Source organism: Lolium rigidum, chromosome 5, assembly GCF_022539505.1.
Source record: "Lolium rigidum isolate FL_2022 chromosome 5, APGP_CSIRO_Lrig_0.1, whole genome shotgun sequence".
In the NCBI taxonomy this organism is placed as follows: domain Eukaryota; kingdom Viridiplantae; phylum Streptophyta; class Magnoliopsida; order Poales; family Poaceae; genus Lolium; species Lolium rigidum.
In genome coordinates, this window is record NC_061512.1 from 101,682,751 (window position 1) to 101,704,241 (window position 21,491).

The window sequence follows — 21,491 nt, forward strand, 5'->3', positions numbered from 1 at the left end:
GTCATCCAGAGGACTTAAACACGTGATTTGTTTAACCTATCTTGAAGGAAGGTTGTATACGTACGTAGCTCGTCAACTCTGTGGCTTGCACAAGTAAAAAGAGAAAAATCGCGCCCAGCGCACAGGACTGCTAGTAAAACCCCAAATTAACAAACAAGTCGCTCGCGCACGGCGGCAGCGGAGGACGCGACCACACGGCACGCCATGCCACCTCCACCCCACCACCGTCGCTGTTAGCTCAAAGTCTCATGGAGTCGCGGGTCTTCTTCCACCTTAAGCAGGCGCAGCGCCGCCCGATTTTTAAAAACTATGTCGCCCGCGCAGCCAGCTTGGATGCCACGGCCCACGACCACGGCGATCGCAACCGCACGCGCGTATATAACGCAACCGCCATTCCCCTCCCTCCCTCCAACAAACTGAAACACCACCTTGAGATTCGGCAGCAGGGGAAGGAGAGGCAGGTCGGGAGCAGAGCACCGGTGGTTCTTCTTCCGTCGCCGGCCGCCAGTATGAAGCACAGGTCGTCGCTGAAGATGATCCGCGCGCCGCCGCCGGTGGGAGTTCCGGCGCGCGGCTGGGGCGGCGGGAGGACGCTGCTGGTGGCCGTCCGGAGGGACGCCGCCGGGAGGGAGCTGCTCGCCTGGGCGCTCGCCAAGGCCGCCGCCGCCGGCGACCGCGTCGTCGCGCTCCACGTCACCACGGCCGACGTGTCGGGGATGGAGGAGAGGAGCACAGCCGCCGCCGATTCGCTCGCATCCGTGCTCGCCGCGTACGACGGCTTCTGCAATCTCAACCAGGTACTGCTTGACTCCACACTCTCTTCTTCCTGCCTCTTTGGTATGGTCCGAGCAACGCTTGCTCACCGCCTTCTCTCCTTCGTCAGATCAACCTGGAGCTCAGGGTCTGCCACGGCTCATCCGTCAAGAAGGCCTTGGTGAAGGAGGCCATCTCCTACGGCGCCGCGCAGCTCATCCTTGGGGTCATGAAGAACTCGCCTCTTGGGTACGTGACGAATCTCTTCACATCCAACCGTGGTTCATCTATCGACCAACTCGTTTGTTGCAATGTACTGACATTGTTTCGGTTCCCATCCTACGATCAGGTTGTGCGCCACGGCGGTCGCCAAGTACTGCGCCAAGAGAGTCCCGGGCAGCTGCACGGTTCTCGCGGTCAGCAAGGGCGCCATCGTGTACCATGGCAACGCCATGCAGGAGCAGATGAACCACTACTGCTGCACAAGTACGTTTCGCCCACGCAGTTTTCTTCCGAATTCCGGTAGCGCGCGGCGGGTTCAAATTTGCTCACGAGGTTCAAACTGTTCTGTGCAGTGTCCCCTCGAAGAACCTACTCTGTGGTGGCGGAGACGCCGAGGATGATCTACCGGAAGATACTCGACGCGGCGGCGACGGTCGGGGAGAAGGCTCGGGATGACTCGGTGATCGGCCATGGCCGCTCGCTGGAGCGGAACGTGTCTATGCCAATGAGCGCCCGGATATCACGGAAGGTGGCGGCGGTAGCACCGCCAACTCCGGCGAGGAGTCAGCGGCGGGAACTGCCGGAGGTGGCTGCCGGGTGGCCGTTGCTAAGGAAGGACATCATGCCTGCCTCGCCAGAGTGCTCGGAGGTGTCCGTGGTTGAGTGGGCAATGCGGCTTCCAAGCCGGTGCTCACCGCTAACGCCCGTCGGTTCAGCAGCCCCGGTGACCGAGGAAGCGGCTGAGGAAGTTCAGGAGGAGTTGGCCTCCATCAGAGAGAAGTACTCTTCAACGTACACCATGTTCAGTTACAGTGATCTTGCGAGGATCACCTCTAACTTCTCCCCAGGTACGTATACGATGCATTTTACTGTCAGTTCTGAAAGTTACTCGCAGGCTCGCAGAGTCTCAGCCCATGTTCTATCCGATACAATGCGCTGAATGCTGCTGATCATGATCCACTGAATCCACTGTGCTGAGCAGATCGTTTAGTCGGGAAAGGCGGTACGAGCTGGGTCTACAGTGGGCGCTGCGAAGACGGCAAGGAGCTAGCAGTGAAGGTCCTGAAATCTTCCGAGGAGGTGTTAAAGGAGTTCGTTGCGGAGATCGACATCATCAGCGCCGTCGACCACAGGAACGCCATGGCCCTCGTCGGGTTCTGCGCTGAGCACGGCAAGCTCATGCTGGTGTACGATTACATGAGCAGGGGCAGCCTGGAGGAGATCCTGCACGGTGTGTGCTTAATGTACTTAGTTAAACAAAATGCAGGTTTCTCAATGCTTCCATCGCCATGGAGCCATATGATATTATGAATTGACGATTGACGTTGCTGTATGTGCAGGTGAGAAACAAGGGAAGGGTTCACGATTAAGTTGGCCGGAGAGATTCAAGGTGGCTGTCGGAGTAGCGCGCGCCCTCGATTATCTCCACGGTGGAGGCGGCGGCGGCAACGAGCGTCCGGTGGTGATCCACAGGGACGTCAAGTCCTCCAACATACTCGTCTCTGAAGATTGTGAACCAAAGCTCTGTGACTTCGGCCTCGCGCTGTGGGCGGCCGACGCGGCGGCGCAGATCACCGGCGACGACGTGGCCGGCACGTTCGGGTACCTGGCCCCGGAGTACTTCATGCACGGCAAGGTCAGCGACAAGATGGACGTGTACGCTTTCGGCGTCGTCCTCCTCGAGCTCGTCTCCGGGAGGAAGCCGGTGAGCTCCGGCGGCCCCAAGGGCCAGGAGAGCCTGGTGATGTGGGTAAGTACCCGACACCGTCTTAATTATCACGAACTGGAACATTCTTGAATTGTTTTGTAATCAGATTTGTGTTTCATCAGGCGAATTCCGTCGTGCAAGGAGGCAAGCTAACGGAGCTCGTCGACCCGAGCCTGCCGACCGAGGACCGCGATGCCGGTGAGGTCGAGAGGATGATCCTGGCCGCCGCGCTCTGCATCACTCGAGCCCCGCAACACCGACCGACCATGGCAAATGTAAGAAGATTTAACCTCTGGCTTCTTTCTTTCGGATTTTTTTTTGCTTACTGACCTTGTCATTCAGCTAGCTATGCTCGGTTCGGCAGTTGCTCACATGCTACATTTCGTCTGAACTTGTCCAGATTCTGAAGCTACTGGACGGCGACAGCGACGCCATCCATTGGGCTAAGTCGCAGCTCGGCATGTCAGACATCGGCCACGATTACAGCGAGGAATACTCGATCGTCTCTTCCGAGAAAAACGACATCCAATCGTACATCAAACTCGCGCTGCTTGACATCGACGTTGACGACGATGACTCTGCTTCCGTGTGCAGCGTCGACTTCATCCCCGCCAACATGTCGCTTGAGGAGTACATGAAGGGGAGGTGGAGCCGGTCATCCAGCTTGACTGAAGGAGGCTCCGCCCATGGCGGGAATCCCCGGATTTTTGTGTAGATATCAACCATTCTTTTGATTCTTTCATTTCGGTGTATATATTGAGCAGTTAGGAGGGTAGTTACGAATGGGGATATGCAATTCCCTTGTCCAGTTTTGATGTTTCTTCTAGTTAGTCCTCATTGATTTCTTACAACATTTGTGTACCCTACCCCAAAGAATCAAATGAGAAAAGATTGTACATTCCAGTTTAAAGTCTGTACTACTATCATATTAGGAACCCAGTGAGATCCAAGACAACAGTTCTCAAGAAAAAAATAAACACGGAAGATCCCAAGAAAAATAAACACCAAAGACGCCAAGAAAAATGGCAATTGTCCAAACAAAATCAAGGTTGGAGAATTTAGATTACAGATAGTGTTTAACACCCTAGTCTGAGATTTCTCAAACTTAAAATTATGTGTACGTCCGATCTAATTACCCAGCTTGTAACTATTATAGAAAGGAATACGCTAGTACTATAATTTATTGGTCGTGCTCAATACAATAATAACCGGCAATTCCACAAATAATTCTGAATCTTCATCTCTGGTTTACCACCCATGTGATGTTCCAGGAAACACCTAGGTCAACGGAAAAAAGGGATAGATTGAATGATTATGCCTACCTGGAACATGTCATGAATGCTTCATCACATGTAGCAGCATGCATTAACAAGCACGACCATCAAACAAACAGCATATGTAACATACAACAAGGCTTCGATAAGAGAACCATGTGCAAATTATGCAAGCATCAATGGACAATGGTGATAATTGCACCAAGGTCAACAGGAATGAGAATGATACCCTTGCAACATGATTAAACCCAGGTAAACAAGTAGATGAATGGATATGCAAGTTAACATCAGTCACAAACAGACCTTCAACGACCATTGCTAATATAAAGGCAAGTAATTAATCTTAATTTAGATACATCGATATCATGTAGGGAATAGAGCACAAACATCTGGGTCGTAGGTAAATGTGGAATGTCAGTGCATTCCTATTTAGTATAATAATAATGCCATAATGGTTGACACTAAGATGAACACGGGTGCCCACAGCCAATAAGATCAAGCAGAAAACACGGAATTATAATCCAAAGCTTAGAACTAAATAAGTTTGATAATGGAAAGTGCATACATATGTTTGTTAATACTAATAGTACCACAAATTACATAGTACAAACGGATTGTCACACTAACAGTTCTTGCACATTCATGAACGAACCAGCTTCACATTAGGCCCCTGCTCACACCTTGTAACCACCCATGTCCAGACGAGGAACAAGGATTTCACAGCAGGATGGGTTCAACTAAGCTGTCTCCGTTTTCTCCAGTGCTGAAAATTAACAAGTGTCAGTTCCATATGAAATAGCAAAGAAAACAACATAACTTACAAAGATACATAACAACATCAACTTACTGTTGTAGTTGAGCAACTTCTCGATAAGGTCAACATGGGTCATGAGCATACGCCGACAGCAGTAGCGAACCAAGCCCAATGCGTCCAGAGCATCCCTAACAACATAAACCATCGAGAAAGAAGATGAATAAAATTAGATTTGACACAAAAGTTAAACAGGATATGCAATGGTAAAAGTTATCAAATAGGCCATAAAGGACATTCACAGAAGTAGGCATAGGTACGATAATGAGGTTATTCTACAATTATTAGAACTGCTAATAATTTAAGTACCAACTGGAATGCATAGGTTAAGCCTCCATTGCCAGTTTCTCGATTTTAGGCATATGGGAGAACATAGATACAGATGTCCAGGTGCAGTGGCACATTGCAAGGATTACAGTATTTCAGAATTCAAGTGCATCATCCACAATCAAGAGTGGGCGCATTACGTACATAGTATAATTTACATCATGGACGTTTCCTTTGTCTTTACAAAGCCCGCTTACTAGAAACACAATATTACTCCATCAAGTCATCAACAGTATCAAACACCACAGAACTGGAGAGTACCTAACCTGATGTCACTTTTTTGCACCTCATTACTTCAGACACCAAGAGAATATCATATAAATTTTAGCATTGCACAGCAAAAAAAGCAACGCTCATCCGTACTCAGCTGGTTTACTAAACAGTCGCAAGACTCTTAACTGCTCTGCATATCTCAGTCACAGTGATATTTCAATGATACGACACTAGAAGACTTGCAGAGGTTCTTAAAGCAGGAATGCACGACATATACACTAGTGCTAGATTAATATAGCTCATCTCTCCGCTATTTTCATGGAGCCAGTCCACTTCAGTGTTCATTGGTAACTTGGTGTAACTTAGTCACAAGCTGTACAGCGTTACTCTCACATCCCTACTCTACACGAGCTAAATTCTACAATAGTTCGATCGATTCATCATCTGTGTTGCAACCCGATAGTCTATCACAGTTGTTGACATGTGAAACAGATCTTCTGCTCCCAAGTTCCTCACATAGAAGTGAACAAGCAATGCGCTGGAACTAATTAAACACGCTTCCTTGCAACAAGAAACAGAGTAAAATGCATGCTCCCTAAGCCCCCAGAACACGATGGAAGACATAGCTACCACGATACGCAGAATCAAACTACAGAACGGTGATGATGCAAATGGGGTATAAATGTTTACCCCTCCGTGTAATCGGCCTGGAGGAGATCCAGGTAGTGGTCCCACTTGTTCCCGATCACCTGCACAAGCAAAGGAAATTAACTGCTCAGTTGATCTCCTATTGTTTTTTTTATATATATAGTGAAGGCCAGGAGTTCTGTCAATGCACTACAGTAAGAGAAGAACAGAGTACAGAATTGTTACATTTACTAAATTTCAGATGAACACTTTTCAGTAAATCTCGCCCTGAAAACAATCCATGTGCCACACTACAACTAAACCCTATTGCAAAATCCTGGAGCGAACGACTAGCCACCATGGACGAGGAAAATCTCTGTAGTATTTGCGAGAACAGGTGAGTGAAATCTCATTAATCAACCACCGCAAGAACATACACGCAGAGTTTACAGGCAGCGCGGATACCCTAACAGGCCGTGTGCCCTACACCGTAGCACGCGTCCACAGAGGGCGCCCGACTGGATCACGAGCCCTACAATAGAAAATCGACGAAAGCCCTAGCGAAACGAAGAAGAATCAGCCACGCCGGAGACGCAGCCAACGAGAGGCAAACCCTAGAAGAAACGGCGGGAAGGGAGAGGAGCAAGGCTAGCTGAGGGGAGGGTGGAAGGGGGTTCGATGGAGTTTACTTTGCCGCAGGTGAAGCAGCGCACGGGGATGATCATCTTCGATGCTGCGAGTTCGCCGCCGCCGCCGCCGCCGCTGGACAAGGAAAGGGGAAGAAGGGTTTTGGGGGCGGAGGTGAGTGGGAGGAAAGGATTTGCAGGAACGAGGTTTCCCTTATTAGGATGGTCCTTTGCAAACACACCCCCAACATAATTGAAACATTTCAGAATAATAAAAGGGCTCCATTGGAAAACAATATAGGGAGAGAAAAAATCTCTGAATGTGTTTGGATGTAGTGCATTGGGCCTGAAATTGAATTAGCCTGATAATTCCAAATCCAACATGAAAAAGAATTGGCTACCAAATTCGAATTCTATTGCTTGGATACCTAATTCCAATTCCTGTTTGAAAGTACAACCCATGGAATTTGATAATTTGTTGAGAAGACAACAACACATTTAAAAGCATGTATATATCACAAAAGAAGATTCAGCTCTTATTAATTGATGTTGAGCGTCGGAGGAGAAATAAACAGAGAAACATAAGTTCTCTGTTTAGGCGGCGATAGAGGCAGACCGAATTGGGCGAGCGACAAATGGGCATGCCATCGGGAAGAGGGCAAAAGGCCTACAAAGCCCTCCACCGTTGTTCCCCAACCCCTCGTCGACCTAGGGTTTGGGCAGGGTAATAGCGGGCGGGCTCTCGCTCCAGAATGAGGGGAGGGCGGGTTAGCAGGGTAGGGAAGAGGACGGGAGCTCACCGCACCGCTGACGGCTACCTCAAGGACGTGGACGGGATGTATTCGTCGCTTGGGGAAGCTTTGCGGACGGGCGTTGTCTGCGGAGAACAAGAGGAAGGCGCATTCGATAGACAAGTAGAGGTGGGCGGAGAGCCACGGGCGGCGGGCAGAGGAGGCTCACCGTCGCAGTCGCTCGGGTGGAGTTGCGAGAGGTAGGGGAAAGTTCTCTCGATTCCGCTTTGACTAATCAAGCGAATACGGACCTCCGACCCTCCGAATTGGATCATCGAACAAAACCACTTCGCGGGTGCGAACGTGGAATTGGGCTCTGTTTCCATCATGTAATTATAAGTGCATCCAAGCGGTGGAATCAGAATCCCAAATTCCAATTCCTAAATTCCAAGCCTAATTCTATGCATCCAAACATAGTGTAATATTTCAACACCCTTACCTAAGGTAGCTTGGCTTAATTTTGACACAAGTAGGTATTCCCTCCGTACATAAAATAATAGATTTATGTAAATTTACATATATCTATACACTATTAGTAGGTTTCTTTCTCTCTTTTTTGTAGAAAAGGCATAAGGCCAAATATTGCCTGAAGAGCTCTTACAAAAATAAGAAATAACGCATAAATCCTTGAAAATATTAGCACCATCTTCCTTATGCATCTGTTGTGTATCATTGCCGCCTATGGACCTCGTCTTAGCAACGCTAGTACCAAGGAAAGCATGAAAAATGCAGCGCTTGTAGAAGCAGGGAAGTTGTCAATGAAGATCAAAGGACGTTGTTGACAATGATCGTGAGATATCACCATCCCGTAGAAGCTAGTACCAAAGTGTGCCGGTAGATAATCCCAACTCTGGCTAGACAAAGATATGGCACACAAAACTCATAGTTCTCCAATGGATTTGTACCTGGTTGAGCTTCATTAGATGGAGACGAAACTTGAGGACACCAATATGATGCAACATTATTCCTTCTGTGGGCCGCGCCTGCTGTACATAGATGTAAATCACGTCAGACCTAATACATGACGATCGACATCAATCTCCAGCCCGTCGATGCCACTCTAATGAACGACAACGATCTTAGTCAAGCTGGATGACCTTCCGCCGAGGCCCCTACACGAGACACTAAGACCTAGAAGGACCTTACACCGATCTGCAGTTCCCTGTCCTTCCTTCGTCATAGCGGTCGTAGAGGGCAAGAGAGACAGACGCAGCGCTGGTGGCTGAGGGGAGAATTTGATCGCCTTCGGGTCACGTCTTGTTGAAACCCTAGAATAATGCTTCGCGGAGTCTAGGTAAGACAAGTAGATTTGTTTCGAAAGGGCAGCCCATGTTCTTCATTGATTGATGCATGGAAAATTCTTTATTATTACTTCCCTCGTCTCAAAATATATGGCGCTCTTGATTTTTTATCACTACTTAAAACTTCAGCTATGACATGTACTTGTAATATGTTAAAATAGTATAAAGATATATGAAGTAAGATGATTTTTGCAAGACAAATGCAACAATATTGTCTATACATTCCCAATTCAAATGCAAGACAAATACAAGACTCGTGTTGAGTACAAAGACAAAGGAAAGAATGTGCTAACGGGCAAGTGAAAGAAAACCTAGAGGCGGTGGCGGTGCGATCTTGCTATCTGGTTTCGCATGCACATCCGAAGCTAAGGGGTTGCTCACATAAGTGCCATTTTCATGGCTAGTTATTTAGGACTAGAGTGAGTCGCGAAGATAATTTAAGAGTGCAAGGCAAGCATTTGACAAGTACAAGGAGTCATGTGAGTTTCTCTCACAACAACAAATACAATTTCTGTATTAAACTCTTTAGTACGGTCTAGACAATGATCTCACATAGGATGTAGTGCTCTAATATATTGGATGCAAAGGAACTTCACAACAGTTGTATATATATAGTACTATGCAGACTAGAGACATGTTTTCTTTTCTGAACTGATGTGTTGTTTTTTGTTGTCGTGCATATTACTCCATGCACTCTTGCTGGAGTATATATAGTTTTTTTTTTATTTAATAGGTCAACAAAACAGAAATACAGATAAGAGCAATACGCAATAACTTAATTCTAAGAAATATTATATTACTGTTGTCAGAAATCTGACAAATTCATTCCAAATAAAATATTAGGGGTAAATGAAATAACTTGCAAAACTAGAAGCACATATATTAAATAAAGGTCTAGAACTAGCAAACTCACATAATAAATGCTATGACAACCTAATCGCACATAGTCACACAATGTGCTCAAGACTACAGTCCAATAATTTTAAAATGTATTGACAAAATCTTATGTATCTAGCTTTTGGTAGTATGGAATGCCAACATTAATATGTATCTATATTTTGGTTGTGCAAGTATATATCTTCTGGAAATGCACTTTTGTTCCCAGGTGTATATGCTCACTTTACCCAAAAAACGAATTCCAAAATATGAAAAATTCAGAGAAAAAATTATCTCGTATATCTCCACATTCTATGTCATCGCTTATAGTTTCATAGTAAAATAATATTTTTTTGGCCTGTGCAGAAAAGACAAATAAATTCCTAGTAAAAAGCCTTATTTTAGCATTGTTTTTTATCTCTTTGCACAAGCCACATAACAACTCGCTTTTTCCTGAAACGACTTCATGAACACGTATGACATTATGACATTAAGATGTACGTGTAACACTTTTTTAATTTCTTAATATGTTTAAAGTGTATTTTAAATAAAGGGAGAATATGCACCCATGAACAAAAGCACCGTGTCCTATATCTTCTTCTTATTTTAACATTAAGTACAATGCAAATGCCCTATCACACACACACACACACACACAACATTAAATACAATGCAAATACCCTAACACCGGAGGCTCGTAGTCTGAAGATATATTGAAGAAAGTCATATATATATATGTCTATCTTTTAACTGGTGTTGTAGATGAGCAACGACAACTATCGGTTGTTTGCATATGCATATATCTTCTTCTTCTCATAAAAATATTGAGTACACATTGATAACGTCTACTAAAATAGTGTACTCGTGTAGCTTCAAGATATATTTTCTTTTCACAAACTGAATCAAAGTCCGTTTACACCAAACATTAGAGGCAAGCGAAATAACTTCGAGATCTTGAACAACATAACTAAAAAAAAGTAAAATATAAATATAAACTTGGAGCATCAATGTTGAGTACAACATAATCGCACACGCTCACGCAAATGTGTTGAAGGCTCAAGTTGTATAGTTTCAAGATATATTGACAAACTCATATGTATCTAACTTTTGGTTGTACATACCAACAAGGGAAACACTTATTTTGGTTGTACTCTGCCAACAATGATATGTGTCTTTTTTGGCCTGTCCATATATATCTTCTTCTTTTAAAATTTAGTATCATACAAGCACCCACTCACATAACGGCTTGAAGACCGAAGTCAAGTACCTTCAAGATATATTGACAAAGTCATATGTATTTATCTTATATTTGATTATTCATGTGAACAATGATGTTTATATTTTATCTCTACGTATTCATTTTTATTATTTTCGTAAAAATACGGCGTACATTGTGCACATATGCAAACATACACATTCACACTAAAAGTGGATTCATGTAGCTTCAAGATATATTGACAAAGTCATAGACATTTATCTCTTTTTTTCGAAATAGAAGCATCGCCCCGGTCTCTGCATCTAAAGGATGCACACAACTTTTTTTTATTAAATTATTCGCAAAGCCTTACAAGGGAGATACAAAGATCAATTTGAAGCCACTTTTCCAACGACAACTCGCTATGCCTACAAGAGCGATGAAGGGGGTGATCATGAACATGACCATTACCCTGACAATACACCAACGCACATCATCTAAAACTGAATGCCTTCCCAAGCCGCCCATTGGAAGGTGAGAAGCACAACCAGTCAAGCGGAACCTGAGCGCACGCCAGTACACACGCCACAGAAATCGCTACCGCCGTCTTCCTCGCACCCACCTTCGAGAGGGATCACCGCATTGACCTTGCCAGACCTGCCGTCGATATCACCATGACGCCAGACAGCTCCTCCATCATGCACGTGTCCAGCAGTCCGCGCCCATCTTCAATACCATGCAGCTCCACGCCGCCGAGAATCATCGACGTCAACATGGTAGATGAACACTACTCCACCAAGATCCACCTCCATCCAGACGTTGCTCCAAAAACGATGCCCCAAGAGGTAGAACGACGCAGGAAGCACCATCATCATCGGATCCGGGATACCCGGATCTAGGGTTTCCCCCGGAGCGGCATGAGTGAGTAGCCGCAAACTGCGATGACGATGCCATCAAGAAGGAAGCGACGCTTAACGCCGCCATCACCGGCCAATAGTGGCACTGTTTTCACCAACAACCACGAGTCCCCAACTTGGCAAGAGCAAGCGGAGAGGCCAACAAAGATGATGCCTTTGCAAGGGAACGACGCCAATAGCCGCTGCCATCATCCGCCAAGAACGATGTCAAGGCGCGGTTTTCACCGGTGGCCCCTTCATCGCTAGGTCTTCGTCGACTAGATCTTCATCGCCGGAGTAGACGGATCTCGTGATCCGTCACCCCAACAACCAGCCGACCTCCTCCGGGGAAGAAGGAAGCCACCACCACCAAATCCGGATCAGATCTCGGGCGCCCTCTGTGACTCAGAGATAGCCAAGAGGAAATCCTGCAACCGCCGAAGGTCGGCAGCGCCGCCGCCCGCCGAGGTCCAAAGGGCTCGGGGCCAATGACCACCACGAATGTCGCCGATGCGTGATCTCCCCAGTCGCTGCCATCTCGGATCGTTGCCGTTTGAAAGGAGTGGAGGTACGCCGCCGCACCCCGATCACCAGAATGAGGAAGGCTACCCCCGCGCCGCAGGAGCTTTGCCCGGCGACGCTCCGGGCGGCGGCGGCGGAGAGGAGACCGCACAGAGGAGGGCTAGGGAAGGGAGGAAGGGGCTAGACATTTATCTCTTAGCTCTGCGGAATCCTAAACTAATTGTGCTTTTGTAGGCTTCTTGCCATTCAACATGAAAAATTTTAAAGGCCAAAGAGCGAAGTAATTGTTACTAATCTTGGAGATTTATGTAACAATGTCACTACATAGTTTTTGAACCCACATAACATGAACTCAAACCACACGCTGACATGATGATTAGAGAGCCAACTAGCTTGCATGGCGCCTACAAACGAACTAACCTGATGATCGATAGGTTGATCACTCAATCTGATGTTGACGACGTTTAAACGGTGCACGTGCACTCAATCACAACATCTACACACCATAGTCGTGTAGCTGCAAAAAGGGCTTTGCTTTATGGTATAGATTAGGAATTGGAATAAGTAAGGCTAACTAAAAGAGAGGAGGGTCTACATTCTATCTCAACACTAAAGAATAAGACGTCTATCCTTACTCTTGCATTAAAAATAATATTCAAGGGAGGGGAGTATATAGAATATAAGGCTGCCCTCACGCAAACCCATAATAAGGCTGATGAAAGCGAAGCAGAATTGAAAACAAATAAGGTACACTCTTGATCCTTACAGCAAATCTTTACTGAGTTACAACCTTTAAATTCGAGTGAAACGAGCCTTTGACGTAGTCACAAATTCTGATTGCCCTTTCACTATCTAAAGGTATAAACGTTGCAACTTCATGGGGCATGGAGAGGCTATCCACGATAGGGCAAGTGGCGCGTGATGTTTTAGCGCTGGCTCGTTTTGCCTCCACCGGTTGGGCCACGCGTCACAATGCGATTTGATTAGCAGTTACAGTAGAGGAGAAAAGGAGGTCTGCGTCTCCCCCAATCCCCAATCCTCTCGATTTCGTTTCTCCCCAATCCCCTGCGCCTCTGGACCAAGGAAGGAGGAGCACGGCGCTGCGCCCGCTGTCCCCGCCGTCCTCACCAAAGGACGCCAGGACGGAGGTGTTGCGGTCGAGGTGGGGGCCTCCAGCTTGTGCTGCTTCACGTGAGTAGAAGCAGCGCTCCATGGGCAAGGCGTCTGATGCAGAGAGAGGAGAGGAGATGAAGCAGCGCCGTCTCATCATCGCTGGGAGTAGTTTGGCCTCACGCCGCCATGCTGTCGCCCGGAGCAACGCCACCTCGCACCGCTGATGTAGCCCCCAATCTCAGTCTCCATTGGACCCGAGCAACAGTGAGGGGAGCGGCGCCGTCGGCTGCCTCATACCTCACCGTCCCAGTAGCGACTGACGATTCGAGGTGACGGCCATTCTGCTTACTCTCCTTCTCAATCCGTAATTTTTTCGATTTTCTTTTCTTCTATTATCTTGAGGGAAACCCTAGCTCTTTTGAGGAAAACCCTAGCTCTAATTTCCTTCTTAACAGAAACCTGATGCACGTTTACTTGTTGAAGACAACGGACAGAGAAGACGATGCTGACATGGAATTAGATGGTACAAATTTATGAAAAATTTGGCACATCAATATAGATCTGGAGAAGGTTGATTTGAATACATGTAGTGCTTGAATCTGTCTTCTGGGCTTATTTTATCCTCCAAACGATATTCGAGCCAGTCAAGTTCGACAACTATGGCAGCGACAACTATGTGTTCGATTTGTTGGCATCGGGCGTGGCACCTCGGCCCGGAGATCAATGGTGATGAGGAGCAGGTGCAGTCATCTTTGCGGCACTCGCGCTGATCCGACAGTGAGGCACGTTCAGCCAGGACCAAGGTAAAGACCTCCTTCTTCCTCGCTCTGCATTCATGTTGGTTCTTCTTTGTGAATCATTTTGCTATCAATGTTATTTTTTGGGGCCTAGCAAGGTAGCTTACCAAATTCCAATTTATGCTCTACTTGTGTGTGACCATGCGTGCTTCGCTAGCTGTCTGCTTGTTTGCTTGCTGGTGTGCTAATGCTCTACTGACTTGTTTGCTGCCTACTAGGTTGGTTTTTCGAAATGGCCTACTAGGTTGGTGATTGATGCTCCTGTTATTTTACTTGAGGTGTGCATGGTTCAGGATGGATTTCTGGTTTGGGGTGATCTGGTTGGTTAAGGAGCACCAGTTTGCCAATGTACCATGACATCGAGAAGAGATGATGATCTCTTCCTCCCTATTTACTTCCTCATCTAACCTTTGACTATGTTTTGATTTAATCCCCACAATTTTTCATGAGATCATGAGAGCATTAATCCATGTAGTAATTTAATCGACAAGCTGTAGGTTAATACCCACTCTATTTGATTTCTTCATGTGAATTATTGTGGCCAGATCTAGAAGATATCAAAAGATTATTGATTTTCAATTATGCAATGCAGAGACGGGAGGCTGCAGGGCTCTGCCTCCTCCAACCCCACCCTCATCGGCGCCCATGGAGGTAAATTAATACAACGATATGTTGAGCCGATGTGAGCTCTTGTCAATTCACAACAAAATGCAGAGACTTTTTTTCCACACTCTAAAATTATTTAGTTTCTCTAAATATATTTGCACACATGGGTTAAGTTCTCCTTGCCATTGATGGTGCAAGCAATTTGTTCCTCCTGGGTCCTAGAAAGATTTTGAATTATTTAGTTTCTCTAAATAGATGGGTTCAGTTCTCCTTGCCACTGATGATACAAACAATTTGTTCCTGGGTCCTAGAAAGATTTTGAAATAAAGTGGCTACTACTTGATTTGTTAGGGGAGCATGGTCGCAATGCTCGTGGAATTATGTTTTGTAACATCGCCAAGAAACTATAACTCATCTTTCCCGAATTGAATTTATTTGTAGTTGTACAGCTGCATACCTGCAGTGGTTATGATTTAAGATTCTGGATGTGTGGTTAAAATTTATTAGCAGAGGCTAATTTTACTAAATATTCAGTATTTCAGTTTCTTTGTGAATCAGTTCAGCATTAGTAGTGGAATTTCTAGCCAGAATCTTGCTCTTCACGCTGGTAAAGGTTGGACCTTTCTGGTTCGAACCATAGAGATAATTTGGATGTGTCTTCTTTTCTAGAAAAGTATACTTGCAGCTATATCCTCTCATTCAATTGTTTTATGTGTTGCAAAATTCTTTAGGTAATGAAAAGCACAATTTAGTTATCTTCTATACTACAGATTTTATATTATTTCATTAGCATAAAGATGGAAATGCAGGTTCATGGAGAACACTAGGTGGATTTGCTCGCAGTTTTGGACATGGACCTCATCTGTAAGGTAAGGATTTAAAGGTATAACTCGAATCTTGGTTATTTTTTTGAGTATGTACTTCCCTCCCATAGTTTTGAGTATTAAATCTAAAGGTGGTTGGAACTGTATATGAGTCTCTTACCTAAAGTATGCAAGGAGCCAATTAGCTTGAGGTGATAAATAATATCTCATGTTCAATACATTTTCTTCTTTGGTAGCATGTAACTGCCTATTTTTCGGATCTTCTTGAGTTGTAATTATAGGAAATACTCAATTGACTAATTATAAATCTGTTTCAGAAGGCCTTTAGGTTTCACTAAACAGGCATTGCCTATATGGGTTTTCCTTCCACTGCAGTGGGCCGCATGATACCGTCAGATGTACTAATAATCTCTAAGGTGGTCTCTTTATGCGATTCTAAGTGCACTATGTTTCTCCCTTTGTAAGTACGACTCCATCAATCCAAAAGACGTGCACAGTGAGTGCTTCCACTGTGTTAAAGTGGTGGTTAGTTATGTTTTTCTTGCTCACCCATTTATATAGCTAAATGTCTTCTTGGTCCTGCTTTGGTTTTGTAGGTTACATGATAGGGTTCCTGCTATCCATGATGTTTCTCTTCCAGGTCAGACGAATGCTAAGATCAGTGCCCAACTTGACGTTGAGACAGAGACAAGATGGTAACTCTAAATATCTGAGACCACAGGGGTTAGCACCTAAAGTGCTATGTTCTGATTATTGTGCATGTCTATTACTGAAGGCAACTTCACTTTGAGACAAACACAAGATGGTAACTCTAAATATCTTGAGTCTTCCTCACTGAAATTATCTATTTTTCCTCTGTTCCTTTATAATCACCTTGCCTGCTTGCTTAATAAAATAGCGTGGTCACAAACAAATAAGATGGGTTTATGTGCCTGGTATGCCTGCTATTGAGATCACAAAGAATCTCTTTGTTGTAGCCACTAAGAATACACTCGCCGTTTTTTTCCTACAACCTTATTTGCTAAATTTGATTTTATTATTCATATACCATGCACTGATAGATTGTTAGTTCACATGTTAAGGTTGTTTGTTCTTCAGAGGTTATTTCTTAGATTTTTATTTATTATGGATCAAAAACAAATATCTTGATGTAAAACAAGAAACATTGATGATTAGAAAGACATACTAGCTTGGACCCAAATACGATTATTAGAGCATACTATATATTGTGAGCCTGTTGCTGAAATAGACCGGGTCATAAGTGAAAGTTTACAACTGATTGATTTTCTTTTGTTCATATGAAACCCAGTTTTTGATAGTACCATGAAGAGAAATATAATTAGTGCCTCTACAGAGTGACGAATAGGCAGCTTACCTATAGTTTAGTATTTCTTCATAATTGAGTTTTTGAACTAATCCGTTATTATTTCCTTTTTTGACTCTGTTTTGTAGGTTCAGGTTCTAATAAATATTTTCCTTGGTCAAAGCAAAGCAGTTACGAAGTTGATACCCATTTTGCTAGAATATCCAGCTTCAGTGAAAGGACCGGTAACTTGCATTTTGGTTATCTGCACGTTTCTCATATCCTTTTGTGAGCCAACTTAACTTTTGAATATTCATTCTTGTATTGGAAGCTAACCACAATCTTTTGGGGCGTCTGTTTGGCTTTGGATTACTTGCAAGGTCTCGGATGTTTCAATATAGTGGACACGGGTCACATCTTCCGTTGTTATGAAGGATTTTGTTGCTGAAGTTATACAACTTGGTCGTAGGTGGCTCTATGGTGTTCCGGCCTTGCGAGCTTGTGGTCGGCCAGTGCAGAAAAGGTGTGCTGCAGCCTGAAATGCCAGCATGCAGCCGGCGGCCGTCGAGGAAACTCAAGCACACTTGCCTCTTCTACTGTAGACCAAGGTTTATGTTCTCTCTGGTACTATAATTTTCATCTCTTATAAATTAAATTATGAACACTAGCTGCACATCAACATGCAATGTTTTTCAGCAATCAAACTTTTATATGCTCTGCAATTGTAAACTTTTTAATCGATCTGAATTTCGCATTTACACTTCTTCCTTTTAGTTAATTGGTTCTCTCTCCACAATTGGTGTGTGATGCTATGTATGACTGCAAACCTGACATAATTTAGCTTTCTCTTAATTCTCCATTAGATTTACTTCTATTCTCTGTTATATTTCCAAGTCTATTTAAGCATGATCACAGTTACTAATTTTCTTGCGTATAGCTTTCTCTTACTATCCCCATTATATTTACTTCCATGGCATTTCTCTCTAAGAAGCTATTACTTGCCAAATTTTATCTTTGCACTATTATATACTCTGACGGATATCGCTAGAAATTTTGGTTCTTTGACTAAAAAGGGTTTGATTCATTTGTGCGACTTTTCTTAGAATCCGTGTGACCTGCAAAGCACTCATCTGTGCGACCTGCAAAACTGTCATGCATGTTATTCTGAATTATTTGGACCGATTGGTCTAAAAGGTAACGAGTAACAACACACGTGTATGGATGCTCAAACAATCAACTCCTCATTGATAGTTCATTTTCACGGACACACATTCAATTCACTGAGGTTAGATTTCTAATTCTTTTGGTGTTGATTACGAAATAATGTTGCTTGTGCATCTCAATTCAGTAGGGGTCATCTGCAAAGGTCATCTGTATTTCTAGAGGCATATGCCAAACCCATGACTTAAATAATTTGAGATCACTGGATTTTTAAGATTTTTAAACTGTTCTTTGCCATTGTTCTGTGTCTGAAATCTGTTGGTGTAGCCTATGAGGGAGCCTACTGAACAGTCGTATCAGTCATGCAATTTCATGTGTAGTGCTTGCTCTCTTTCCTACTGAGATAGATGCTATTGGTGTGTATACTTATATGTGATGATGCCATGATTGTCTACCCTCTAATGCTTGATTATTTTTTGAACATGCGCTTTATTGCATAATTTCGATTTCAGAAGTAAAGGGGATTGAAATTATATTTCCTTGTTTCATTTTAATTTAGCTGACATAGGATTGTGACCAATTGGTACATAGACAACGCCATTTCTGACCGGAAGGGGAAATGAGAATAAGAGTTCAGTCTGTATCAATTATATTTAGCCAACTTGGATGTCCACTAAAACTAAATCCATCTGTCATGTATATCAACTGTGATCCTATTAACTTTATGTCAGAAAACACCAGGTTGCTTAAAAGGGTGGATTTCACCGATTTGAAATTCAGCTTGTTTTTCTTGGTTATGAGCTAAAAGCTTCTACTGATAGGCTGAAAAGTAAATCACTTGACCATATCAATTTACGTCAATCAAAAACACTTCTGGTTGCCAATGCTGTTAGGATTTGTCTGCAGCTCCTGGTGATCTTGGCCAGCGGATCAGATGGACTTTTGGGCAAAAAGATACCTTCAGATCATTTAGTATATTTATTATTCTTCAATGTTCTCCTTTGTTTTTAGAAATGCTTTATGATTTTGCTGTTGTTTCTTTTTCCGTGATCTGAAATAAGTTCTGGTTTAGTTATCTGTTTTGGTTTTTGTTAGTATAAGAAAACTACACAGATGGTCATGCTCTCAATCCTTCTTTGTTTAACTTGATTTTTGTTTCTCAGGTTAATCATGTGCTCTTTACTTAGATATTTCAGAAGCATATCACAGGGTTTCTCCGCTTGAACTGGGAATGATAAATCTCCGCAGCTGTATTTCTTCTTTGTTCCCATATATCCAGTCGTCCAAGATTGACCTATTAGTTAGACTTACGGAGTTTTTTAGTAGGTGCACTATTTTTTTACAGGTTAAGTGTTGGTTTTCATTATTCTGTGGGACTGAAGCATTTCACTATCAAATTTTGAAAGCATACCATCTATCGGTGAGATTATCTTACAACCATGTGTGTATATATTTTGTTTGCAGATGTCAACTCCAGTATTTCATCCTCTGTTCTCTCATTTAATTCAGATATATGACTATTATAGTCTTTCCCTCTTTCACTGCCACTCCCTTTATTTTGGAGAGTTGTTATAAATAATCACCATACTAACTCTCTGTATGTAGTGCACAAATTATTTAGTTCACATTCAAACCTAGGGTGGCATTAAGTAGCTGACGTTTGTCGATCTACCAATAATTTGTTCTATTCTTGATAGAAATTTCAATACTAGGTACCTTAAATGCAGAAATATTTTATTTGATATCCCCATCTCTCACAGATGCTCCAGACAATAGGTACATATCACCCGGGAGCATATCCTCCCAGTTTTCAAACTTTGTTTTAAATAAACTTTGTTTTAAATACGCTTTCAAAATGTTGAAAAAATCAAACACAAAATTTAGTGGGTACATCTCAAAATTCTACATGTTCACAAAGTGGTTCCACAGAAAACTGACATTTTGAGTCTCATATGTAAAAAAGACAAAATTTTCTGTTAAAAAGGTTGTGTACCAGACGGTTTGTTTGTCTTTTTTCACACAAGTCACAAAAAATGTCTTCTTCACACAAGAGACAATACATATACACAAGTAGCTACATATACACAGTTTATATGCGCTACTTGTGTATATGTATTGTCTCTTATATTCCTGCTTTAGCTTTTACCAACCATATCTGGATGAAGTGTTCTATCCTTAAAAATTAAATATGTCAATAAAACATCACTATTTTTCTTCCTGTCCTCATGTCTTGTATAATAGACTGTTGCCAACCTTTTTTTATCCATTCAACACGATATTGTGCTGCTCTTGACTACCGTACGGTATGATATCACCTGAATATTGTCTTTTTTGTTACTCAACAGTCAGCTGTTACATGGGTTGTGAAAATTCTAACCAATGTCATGATCCAGGTCATGTTCCATGCTCCAGGACATGCTGAAGAAACTGCAACTGCCCAATCAAATAGCAGTCAGAGCACAAGATATATGGTGCTGAGTGAAAGTAAAATACTGAAAAATTATAGCCAGAATGGGCTTGTCATTAAAGATTATGCTACCGCTTCTATGTACAATATATTTCTCTACATTTTCTTTACGTCTATTTATCACTAATTACTACTTATTATCAGCTTGTATTGCTTAACTGATCTGTGTAATTTTGTGTTGGTCCCAGGAATTAAGTCAACTACATTCTCTTTGTTCCCTTTTCGAAAATATAATATTTTTACAAAACATTAATCAGTGTGGAAGACAATTTTATTAGCTATGTTGTGTCCTCTAAAGACTGTCCTTCCTTTGTAATTGACATGTACATACGAATTAGATTCCCGCTGCAAGTCCCCTTATGCAACTGTGTGGATATTGCTTTTGCCATTCGTTCTTGCTAAGTTGTTTTTGTACTTCTAAACGACTAAGTTCTGTGTATCTTCGTTACTGCCTACTCACATTACATTTTCATATACATAGTTAATATAGCGGTTGCCAAATTATTATTTATCAGTGCGAAAGTCAGAGAACGTACGTGCTCCAAGGCTCGTCCCTGAAATACTTTTTTGCTACTCCATTTGTAATTTTGTGTTATTTATCCCAAGTTCATCCCTATTGGCTTCATTTTATAAAGCTAATAAGAAATATTAGTATTATTTTTTTACCTAATTTTTATCGTGGTTATAGAACATGTACATCGGCACGAGTTTCACGGGATCGTGCGCCAAGGCGCACTTCTAAATCTAGTTATTATTATTGCGAGTAATAGCGGAAGGAGTGCCAAACAAAGCCCATTTTAGTAGAAAGCAGCTGCCCTTTTATAGTAATGCGGAGTGACATAATCAATCGAATTCGAGGTTCCCCTTATTAGTCAATTGCTTTTGACGTATCAGGTGGGAATGGGAGAGCCTCTTTTCTTTCCGCAATGGAATCGGCTTAAGCTCGACCTTTTCTTTCATTTCCTATCATAGGGATATAAAAAAAAATCAAATTGCGTTTTTCTTAGTTTATAATATCAAATCCCACAACCCGGTCTTAGGTTCAGAGTCGCTTTGTGGGAACTTCAAGAGGTCGTAT

At 43.2% G+C, this 21,491-nt stretch overlaps 2 protein-coding genes and 1 long non-coding RNA gene across 13 annotated transcripts; 2 read left to right on the forward strand and 1 right to left on the reverse strand.

The window, feature by feature from the left end:
- The first annotated feature begins 248 nt into the window (after positions 1-248).
- LOC124656218 (protein kinase STUNTED-like) lies at positions 249-3,398 on the forward strand. The gene is made up of 8 exons (XM_047195000.1): positions 249-797; positions 884-1,002; positions 1,103-1,239; positions 1,329-1,823; positions 1,958-2,206; positions 2,316-2,725; positions 2,806-2,958; positions 3,084-3,398. Exons 1-8 carry the CDS (start codon positions 249-251, stop codon positions 3,396-3,398), a joined length of 2,427 nt encoding a protein of 808 aa, XP_047050956.1.
- A 1,073-nt stretch (positions 3,399-4,471) lies between these two features.
- LOC124653294 (DNA-directed RNA polymerases I, II, and III subunit RPABC5-like) lies at positions 4,472-6,737 on the reverse strand. Its single transcript, XM_047192363.1, has 4 exons — positions 6,625-6,737; positions 5,999-6,057; positions 4,805-4,899; positions 4,472-4,720 (listed from the first exon to the last, which is right to left on the reverse strand). The coding sequence occupies exons 1-4, from the start codon at positions 6,658-6,660 to the stop codon at positions 4,695-4,697; spliced, it is 216 nt and encodes a 71-aa protein (XP_047048319.1). The 5' UTR covers positions 6,661-6,737; the 3' UTR covers positions 4,472-4,694.
- A 6,482-nt stretch (positions 6,738-13,219) lies between these two features.
- Positions 13,220-20,550, forward strand: LOC124652997. 11 transcript variants are annotated; one of them, XR_006987789.1, is made up of 6 exons: positions 13,220-13,584; positions 13,711-14,058; positions 14,645-14,703; positions 15,468-15,978; positions 16,079-16,287; positions 16,935-20,550. It is a non-coding gene; the product is annotated as an uncharacterized LOC124652997 (long non-coding RNA). The 11 variants fall into 11 exon arrangements; XR_006987783.1 differs by having other exon boundaries at positions 13,711-15,978; positions 16,935-19,366; positions 20,340-20,550; XR_006987791.1 differs by having other exon boundaries at positions 13,711-15,978; positions 16,935-18,070; positions 19,110-20,550.
- The last annotated feature ends 941 nt before the right edge of the window (positions 20,551-21,491 follow it).